The sequence below is a fragment of the Juglans regia genome, chromosome 14, assembly GCF_001411555.2.
Source record: "Juglans regia cultivar Chandler chromosome 14, Walnut 2.0, whole genome shotgun sequence".
Lineage (NCBI taxonomy): Eukaryota > Viridiplantae > Streptophyta > Magnoliopsida > Fagales > Juglandaceae > Juglans > Juglans regia.
In genome coordinates this window covers 26718229-26727396 of record NC_049914.1, presented here as the reverse complement: position 1 = coordinate 26727396, position 9168 = coordinate 26718229, and the positions used below count along the sequence as shown (strand labels likewise).

The 9168-nt window shown below is 35.4% G+C and overlaps 2 protein-coding genes across 6 annotated transcripts; both read right to left on the bottom strand.

The window, feature by feature from the left end:
* Positions 1–203: 203 nt before the first annotated feature.
* LOC109001719 lies at positions 204–4805 on the bottom strand. Its single transcript, XM_018979127.2, has 2 exons — positions 4334–4805; positions 204–885 (listed from the first exon to the last, which is right to left on the bottom strand). The coding sequence occupies exon 2, from the start codon at positions 835–837 to the stop codon at positions 427–429; it is 411 nt and encodes a 136-aa protein (XP_018834672.1). The 5' UTR covers positions 838–885; positions 4334–4805; the 3' UTR covers positions 204–426.
* A 629-nt stretch (positions 4806–5434) lies between these two features.
* Positions 5435–8695, bottom strand: LOC109001717 (pentatricopeptide repeat-containing protein At5g59600-like). 5 transcript variants are annotated; one of them, XR_004798363.1, is made up of 3 exons: positions 6780–8695; positions 6299–6404; positions 5437–6074 (listed from the first exon to the last, which is right to left on the bottom strand). XR_004798363.1 is itself a non-coding variant. In XM_018979126.2 (2 exons), the coding sequence occupies exon 1, from the start codon at positions 8460–8462 to the stop codon at positions 6792–6794; it is 1671 nt and encodes a 556-aa protein (XP_018834671.1). In that variant the 5' UTR covers positions 8463–8695; the 3' UTR covers positions 5435–6399; positions 6780–6791. The 5 variants fall into 5 exon arrangements, 2 of the variants coding, with proteins under 2 accessions (XP_018834671.1, XP_018834669.1); XR_001997911.2 differs by having other exon boundaries at positions 6328–6404; XR_001997912.2 differs by having other exon boundaries at positions 5437–6070; positions 6328–6404.
* Between the last annotated feature and the right edge of the window lie 473 nt (positions 8696–9168).

Here is a 9168-nt window from a genome sequence, read left to right as displayed (position 1 = left end):
AGAAGAATAAGACGACAATCATCTGTGACATGCCATTAACTCTCTCCACCCAACCTTCGTGCATTTGCTAAAGGATTTTGAGAAGAAAGGGGGTGGAGATCTGCTTATTTTACTGGATGTAGCCGAAGTAAATATCATTGGTAAAAGAAAATGGAAACAGATTAAGCATGCCATGCAAATTTATATAATACAAAAACAGATAATGCAACCATAAAAATATAATAGCATTATGGGAAATTACAACCGGTAGAATAAATTCCAAATCTCACAATTTAAATTAAAAACGGATGATAAAGAACTACCTAAATTGATAAGGAACAAAAATCAAAGCATTATGAAACTTGAGGTTCTCTAGGTCACACTTCCTGCACAATCCAGTATTGTGAAGTGGGAGAACCATTGGGATAAAAAGGCAAAGCCATAATCTCACTTGCACTCAACACCTGCTTCGGCAGCACGCCGAGGCTTGCTTTTTCGTCTACTTCCATTATGCCGAAATCCATTAGACTTGGTCGAATCATCAGTGCTTAATCGGTTTCCATTACAATTTTCCTCCTCTACAGAATCTGGTTTCTCTTTTACCTGTGAGTTTCGCTTTCTCTTCTTTCCATTTTCTGTAACAGGACTCTTCAGCTCTTTCCTGGGAGTACCAGATTTTGCATTCTCACTGTCTTCCTCTTCTATCTTTTCAATTTCTTCTTCATCAATTTCATCCTTCAGTGGTTTCTGTGGTCGCCCTCTTCTTTTCTGTGTGGGAATTTTCTCTTCCTCGCCACTTCCAGGATCGTCATGATTGGTAGCAGTTAACTTCTTCCCCTTTCCTCTACCCCTACCCATAGTCTCAAAGCTCCACAAAAGAATAACTCATACAAATAAAGAAGATTTCTGCTAGACAGAAAACAAATATAGACGAGTCAATATAATCTAAGTTATTACATAGTCTAAATCAATCAATATAATAGAAGCTTCCAGTGATACCACAACGGACTAAATAGCAACTAGCATAGACACACTACATTACAGTTCTACTGGGTTCACAGTCTATTAAGTTATTAATAGTTGTACTTGGTCAGGAGCTTCTGTTATTGATGTTGGATTAGGACTTCATTAAGGATCTGGTGAGTAAATTTTAGTAATTATTTCTTACCATGTTGCTAGTAAGATGAAAAAGTTATCTTCAGGAGCTTTTAGAAGTAGTCTATTAATCACAACATTTTTCTTTAATCTCTGGTACTCGAAGCCTATATAAGTCGTCTGGAAATTTCTCACGGATGAAAAGGGAAATTTCTTGTTAACAGTAAATTGTTAACTTATTGGAGGTTTGATTTCCCTCAAATGAAATCAACAATCCTTATATTTTTCTCACGCTCCTGTCATTTGGTATTAAGGCCTAGGCATGAGGAATCGAGCTGGCAAACAACAGATGATGGTTTACGAAATTGAAATTGATCTATACAATTCAGGAAATCAATAGAAAATCCGAGGAAGCTACTAATCACCCATGCCGGTAGAGGCAATCAAGGGCGGCATTGCTTGTTCACTCAGGCAAACATTAAGCTGGGTTTTCAATGCTTCAATGCAGAGTGGATCCAACAAATTGGGATTGTTGTGCCAAACAATTCTTCGAGCATCAAGGCACGTTCGCAGAGGAAACACCTGATGTGACCCCCATCAAAGAGGGAGAAGGATAAGGATGAAGGGAAGATTGAAAGTAAGGTTGCCAAAGGGTTAGAGAGTGAGAAAGAAAAGACAGAAGAGAAAGTAAAAGAGAAGACGAAGGAAGTTAAAGAGGAGGAGCCAGAGCCAAAGACTCCTGCCATCAATTGCCCTGTATGTGAGACGAAATCAGTTGGAAGGACTGTTGTCTCAATTGAAAAGGTAGCAGTCAAGAAATTCAAATTGAAGTTCTGCAATTTCGTATATTTTTTGTCTTTGTTAAAGAGGGGAATTAGAAATACATAAATATAAATCTGTAGATTTCAATCTTGGGGACAAGGTGCTCCATGAGGGAGAGGAAATGTTACAGTTCAATTGTTTACATTATCTTATGGTATTATTAGTTGTTGTGTTAGGAGTCTCTGTTAGTAATCCTGGATTAGGATTTTTTGTTAGCTATGTAGATTTAATAAGTAAAAACATTCCAGACATTGCTAACAAGACTCCGAATACAACATTACTAACTACAGATTCCTATTTAAAAACTATGAGTTTAGTTGATATTAGTAGTTGGAAAATGCCATTATGCCCCATGAGTTTGCCCCCTCATTTTGACTGCTCTTGTTTTAATTTTTTTTTTTTTGCTTAATGGTTGAGGATTATTTATTTATTTATTTATTTATTTATTTTTTTGCTTAATGGTTAAGGAAGTGACTTTTAGTGTATTGGTGTATTTTTAAAAAAAAAAAATATTTAAAGATGTTTAAAAGATGCAAAAAAGAAAGCACACTAGCATCACTCATTAGTAGTTATGTCTTACCAGGTTGCTATTAGGATGAATAGAGTTGTCTTCTAGATACCCAAGAGTCTGTTACAGGAAGTCTTCTATCCTTATCAAATGTATTCATTTATAATAGTCAATTGTTAACTTAGGATGAATAGCAGTGAATACAATTATTATTCATCTTAAGTTAAAAGTTTTTTTAATAGCCAATTGCTGCTATGAGGATGAATAAAGTTGTATGAAACCTATATAAAGCATGGAGGGAAATAAGAACTCACGGATGAAAAGTGAAACTACTTGTTTCTTGATAAGTAATGCAAGGTTAATTTAATAGACTTGGCAGTAAGATCTCCATTGGATGAAGGCAAGTAGGAAGTTTGATTTCCCTCAAATGAAATAAAAAATTCTTATATTTTCATCACACACTATTTCCCAATAAAAACAGACTTGTGGTACATTCAGACACCTCATATCTAGAAAAAAGCAATACAGTCGGACATCTTTTTTTTTTTTGATAACTAATATAGTTAGACATCATCAAAATAAATACATATTGTCTTTCATGGCATTTGCAATAGATCAGTTTTCACAAGAATAAAGGAGTACTATCTTTAGCAATCCAAGGGTTAAAGGGTGACATTACAAAACTATGGTGCTGATTCTTTGAGCACCAACACCTCCTCCCCTCATAAGACTAGGGTAGAGGCTTAGGGCTGGTTTGTGGAATCTCATCTAATCATTACAACTTTCCCAAACTTCCAAACAAAATACAATAAACAATTCAACCTTTTCAAATCTCAAAACAAAAATAATATTAAAAAATAATATTATGACAATATTTTATTCAACTTTCATCTCATCTCATTTGTATAACCAAACGAAGCCTTAGGTTACGAATTCATGGAACACCATATCCTTGTGTAGATGGGAAGCAAGGTAACATGAGGCAACTAGTTATAACATGAAACGGCTGGATAATGTGCCCTTACTAGTAACAGCTAGTTGCAGCACACATTGTACTAGGGAAGCGGTTGAGATTCTAATGATGGATGGCTGTAGAGGATAGAAATTCTTCGCTTCTTTGCCCATGGCTACTTTGCCAGAGATTGCAAAGGAAATGAAAGGAATCCTACAGACGAAGAAGAGGCAGAGGCATCACCTCTCAACATCTTAGAAGTGCATACGAATTAACCATCTAAAGATAGCATCTGATTAAAAAAAGCCTTTGCTCTCCATTTGGTTTCCAAGAGAAAAAATTGGAAACCAGTTTTTAAACCATCGTTTGCAGTTGTTTCTGTGATCCGCAAAAAGATGAGCTTGACTAACCTTAACAGCGTGCTTCGTACTTACAGGAGAGGCTTTTTCTCTCTATGGTCAGAAATGATAAAAATTCAATATTGTTAATCACTTTCAACTCGTCTGTATTTTTATTTTAAAAATTCCAGCCACAGAATACAGAAGATTTGCCTTCTACAGATGCCAATTAGAAAGTGAACAAAATAATAAAACTTCTGCTATATCCACAGATTGAAAGATTTTATATCTGTTGACTTTAACACATCAAAGTGCACCAACATAGAAATTTTGAAACTAAACTCTTTACAAAAGGAACATCCGCACAAAGCCTCGATTAACGCCAAGGTTAGAATGATTACATGAAATTATGACATCTTCAAGATCAAAGAACCAGAATTAAGGTTTTATAACAAAGCGAAATCTCCAAAAACAGAAAACTAAGATCTGAAACAAAGTATAAACTGGAGAGAACTAAAAAAAAAATTAAATAGAATGCAACGAGTCGCAACTCTCAAAGCTCAGAACACCAAGAATAAAAGCAATATATGGAACAATAAAGAATCAAGAAATAGAGACGAGAGAGGAAAAGATACTAACCAGATATGAAAAATAGCTTATTTGCATCTTCAACGCGAAACCCATTACTTACTTTGAATCTGTTAAAGCAACCGTATAACTTAAAAGAGAGCAAGACCCAGATGGGTTTTTCTCTGCCAGCGGATTTGCAGAGTGAAAGCTGAGAAAAATAAAGGATTTTCGATGGCAAAAACTATGTTCTGAGGTTGAAATATTGGATACCCAGATCAAGAAATAGTGAGATTCAAATAGATTAAGGATTAGGATACGAGGAACAACACGTTGGCCCCCCCAAAAAAATTGAAAAATGAAACGGAGAACGGAAGAGAGAGAGAGAGAGCGCGAGCGAGCGAAAGAGATATTTGTTGATTGGCTCTGTACTCTGTGACTCGAAGTGTAGTGTAAACTGAGATATGGGTCCAAGAAAATTGAAAGAACAAGGGCCTTTTGGTAAATCAAAGAGGTTCCGTAGTGAGCTATGGCCCTATGTCTATGACCTCCCAGAGTTGTAGTTAAACTCCAACTCCAAGTCGAAGGAAAACCTTTAAAGTTGAAAAGTGGATGCCATTTGTCTCCGGAACTGAAACCCAATACTCTAAGGCAAGCGTAGAGCAATAACTTGAGTCACGAGGATTGGGTTTCTTTTTGAAATACGAGAAGGGGTGATGCCTAGCTAACTTCTTTTTCGAGAGTTTGGAGATGATAATTGAGAATAAATGTTTCTTAAGCTAGCATGATTGCATTGTTTTCATATGTTTGGTTTGCAGTCAATTCATTAGTTACAAAAAGAAATATCATTGTTAGTAGTAACCCCTCTTCACCTTGGCAGGTTTGGGTCTTCCTCCTTTCCTTTCCAAAATGGGGTTGAATATATGGTTGTTAGCATTGGATCCAAAATGGAATGCATGCAAGTGGAAAATAAACCTTTTTTTTCTTCTTAACTTGATGAAAGTCGTATATGTGACTCAACTTTTTTTTAAATCGTCAATATCTCTTTACAAGATTGGAGCTTTAAGCCTTTAATTTCGTGCATCTTCTTTTAAGTCACAAAAAAAGTGAGGTGCATTCATACTGGCTAGGCTCTATGCCCAAGTCATATTTGCTCTTCCATTTAAAGATTTTTCAAAATTCAAATAAATTTACGTTACACTAACAAATCCATCTCTAATCTTTTGCCTAAATCTTTGCAACCTCACTATGCTAAAATGCTTTTTCTTTTTAATGAATGATCTTTTCTTCTAGAGAAAGGAGATATTTGAAGAAGTGGCCATGATTTTCTTCGAGAAAACAGATTGAATTATACAAAACGTCACAAGTTATACTTTCTGGGAAAATTGGTTGCTAGAAATAGCTTCTCAACTTTATTTAGTTGAATCAGCGAACTAAAGTCTTCTGTACAGAGGTTTGATCTAAAAAGAGATGAATATATCCTGTTTTGTGGTATTGACGAATGTTACCCACTCTTGCCGGAAAAGAAAAAGGACAGATGTTGTTAACAAACGCATTATTTAACTCAGCAATTCGGTTCCAATTTGACCTAAGGGATGTAATTTAAATTGGAATTACACATTGTAAAGTTTCTTTCTTCTTCTCCATCAGTTTCTTTTTTGGGGGGAACTCATTACAAGATGAAAACACTTTCTTCTGTCGATGACATAGGGCCAAATCAGGTGACCCAGAACAATTTGCGCCTAAAGTCCTTAAAATTTACAAGGAGCATTGTAATGCATAGACGCTTCTGGAATGCTGCAGTTTCTTCTATCTCCATTTATGCAAAGAACATGATGCTCTTATAAGGTTTAGAATGAAGCGTAAGTATATTTGAAAAAAACAATTTCTGAATTTGGAAAAGAGTTATGCTGTGAGAATGAGAAGCCTAGTTGATTATTTCTAGCTGAACTCCTTATTATGTTTATCCCAAAAAAATCATATTCGATGTGTAGATGGGTGGAAAAGTTGTTTAAGAGAAAGATAAAGACAAATTACCTTTAGAATAAAGGCTAGGAACTACTGACCTCATTATTCAACCCCAAAACCAATAGCATCCGACTCTTTAGAATCTCCATCATCTTTATCTTCTGTTTGACCTTTTCTGCACGTAAGAGAAAAATAAAATCCAGAAGATCATCAAAGCTGCAAAGAGAAGGTACGGTATTAAATTAACTCATCCATCTTTGTCAAAGATTATTGATTATTGGGAAAAAAAAGTTAAGGCCAATCCCTATTTTCCCATTGCTAATGGCATAGAGTGAAATGACTGCCCCTTCTCTGCTAAAGGCATAGAAGAGAATGGTGTGAAAGCAGTTCTCAACATTCAATATTTTAAATTAATTACCCACATTAGATGACTTTGACGCTTCAATATTTCAGCCATTCCAAATTTCATACACTTTTATAAATTAAATAATTCTGAAGCATCAAAATCTAAACTGAAATCACTAAGAACAGACTTGCTTAGAACACACACCTGCTTCCATTTTCACTTCGTCACTTTGTTTTTACTCTCAACAAAATCATTCATCTTTTCTACCCAACTAAATCCAGGCTTCTTAAGAATGTTCTTTTTCTTCATCACCTTCCTTACATTCTCCACCTCTTCCCAATCTCCATCAGCAGCGTAAATATTTGACAACGTCACATAACCTCCAGGTTTCTTCAAGTCCATCCCTAGAGTATCCTCAGCCATCATTTTAGCTAGATCTCTTCTTCCGTGGATTTTACAACCATTGAAGAAAGCTCCAATAATCGACTCAGGGACTAGTATAGGCATCTCCTTCACCAACTCATATGCTTCTTCCATCCTTCCTGAACGGCACAGAAGATCAACAACACAAGCATAATGTTCTTTTCCAATCTTGACCCCAAAACTCTCTTTCATAGACCTAAATATCTTCAAGCCTTCTTCGACTAACCCATTGTGGCTGCACGCAGAAAGAATGCAAACAAAAGTCACTTCATTTGGCCGCATTCCTTCTTCTTGCATCCTCTCAATTAAATGTATTGACAAATCAACCATTCCATGCTTCCCATAGCATCCAATCATGGCATTCCACGACAAGATATTCTTGTCACGATCAGGAATCCTGTGAAAGACAGTTTGAGCATTCTTCACAAGACCACATTTCGAGTACATGTCAACAAGAGCAGTAGCAACAAAGATATTAACATCAAGCCCCATCCTGTAGATCAACCCATGAATTTCTCTCCCCCTTTGAGTTGAACCTGTAAATCCACATGCAGGGAGAAGTCCCGTCACAGTCACATGATTGGGTTTAATCCCCAAAACAAACATGTACCTGAACAATTTGAATGCTTCACCACCTTGCTGGCTCTGCACAAAACCAGAAATCAACGCATTCCAAGTAACCAAATCAGGAACTAAACCTTCTCTAATCATTCTAGAAAAAAGCAGGAACGCTCCTTTGGTATCTCCGGACCGAGCATAACCAGCTATCATTGCATTCCAAGTGAAATCATTCGGTTCCAATCCCTCCAACTTCATCCGCTCAAACAACAGGAGCGCTTGGTCAATCTTCCCTATGCCACCGTACCCACATATCATCGATGTCCAAGAAGCAACATCTCTATTGACCATTCTATCAAATAGTCGACGAGCATAACATACTTTCTCACATTTACAATACATATCAATCAAAGCATTTGCCACTGATACATCGTTTTCAAAACCCATTTTCTTTGCCACAGCATGAACTTCTTTGCCCTTCTCAACATCCATCAAACCAACACACGCTTTCAACACAATTGAAAACGTGAACTTATTGCCAGCATTTCCCAGCTCTTGCATCAACCAAAAATACCCAACTGCCTCCTCATAGTACCCACTAAATGCAGAAGTCAATACCATCCAGTTAAACGCGAAAACATTTGGGTTCTGAATTTTATCGAACACGAGCCTCGCCGACCTCAAGTCCCCACAACTTGCATACATCCCAACAAGCTTTGAATTCAAAGACAACAGGTTCGTGTCAATCCCAGTAGTCAACAACAGTGCATGAACTCGCTTGCCCGGTCGCAAAGCCTTTTCTTTCAGGAATTTTTGCAAACAAAAAGCGAACCAGTCGGGGGACAATTTGAATGATTTAATGGCCAGTGTTATCATTATTTGATAAAGCACCCTATCAATGCCCATAGATCCATACCCATTAAAGGGCAAAAGCCTTCTTCTGCATACGAAGCGTGCGATTGATATCTAAGCGAATCAAGGACTAGAACACAAGAACGACGAGTGAGTAACATCAAGGGATGTGTATCCAGCTCTGTGATTTAAACTAATGGAAGAAACGAGAAAGCTGCAGATATGCTTTGAAGTTTGGATTTTTGGTTCAATTGGTGAGCGTATAAATTCGAGCTGAGACCGGTCGGTCTTCATCCACGTTTTAGTAGATCGAAAAATTTTGGCTGGATTTACAATTTAAAATTTTTTTAAATCGAATCAAACTGAATGAAAAATAAAAATAAAAAAATATTTTTACTATATATTTTATATAATAATTATATAATTAATAATATAAAATTTTAAATATATTATTAATACTTATTAATATTCTATAAATTAATAATATTTTATATATATATCTTCATCTAACCTATCACTATTAATAATATAAAATTTTAAATATGTTATTAATATTTGTTAATATTCTATGAATTAACTAATATATAAATTATATAGTAATTATATAAATTAATAATATAATTTTCATCTAATTTATTATCATTGGCCATATAAAATATTTTTTTATTAAATTTATTACATAATCCATATTAATAAGTCACTTAATTTAATTCAGTATTCTAAATAATTTTTTTATTAATTATTTAAAAATATAAAAAGA

Excerpts from the sequence above, each read along its gene's own strand:
- LOC109001719 (XM_018979127.2), bottom strand. The coding sequence starts at position 837 with ATGGGTAGGGGTAGAGGAAAGGGGAAGAAGTTAACTGCTACCAATCAT.
- LOC109001717 (XM_018979126.2), bottom strand. The coding sequence starts at position 8,462 with ATGGGCATTGATAGGGTGCTTTATCAAATAATGATAACACTGGCCATT.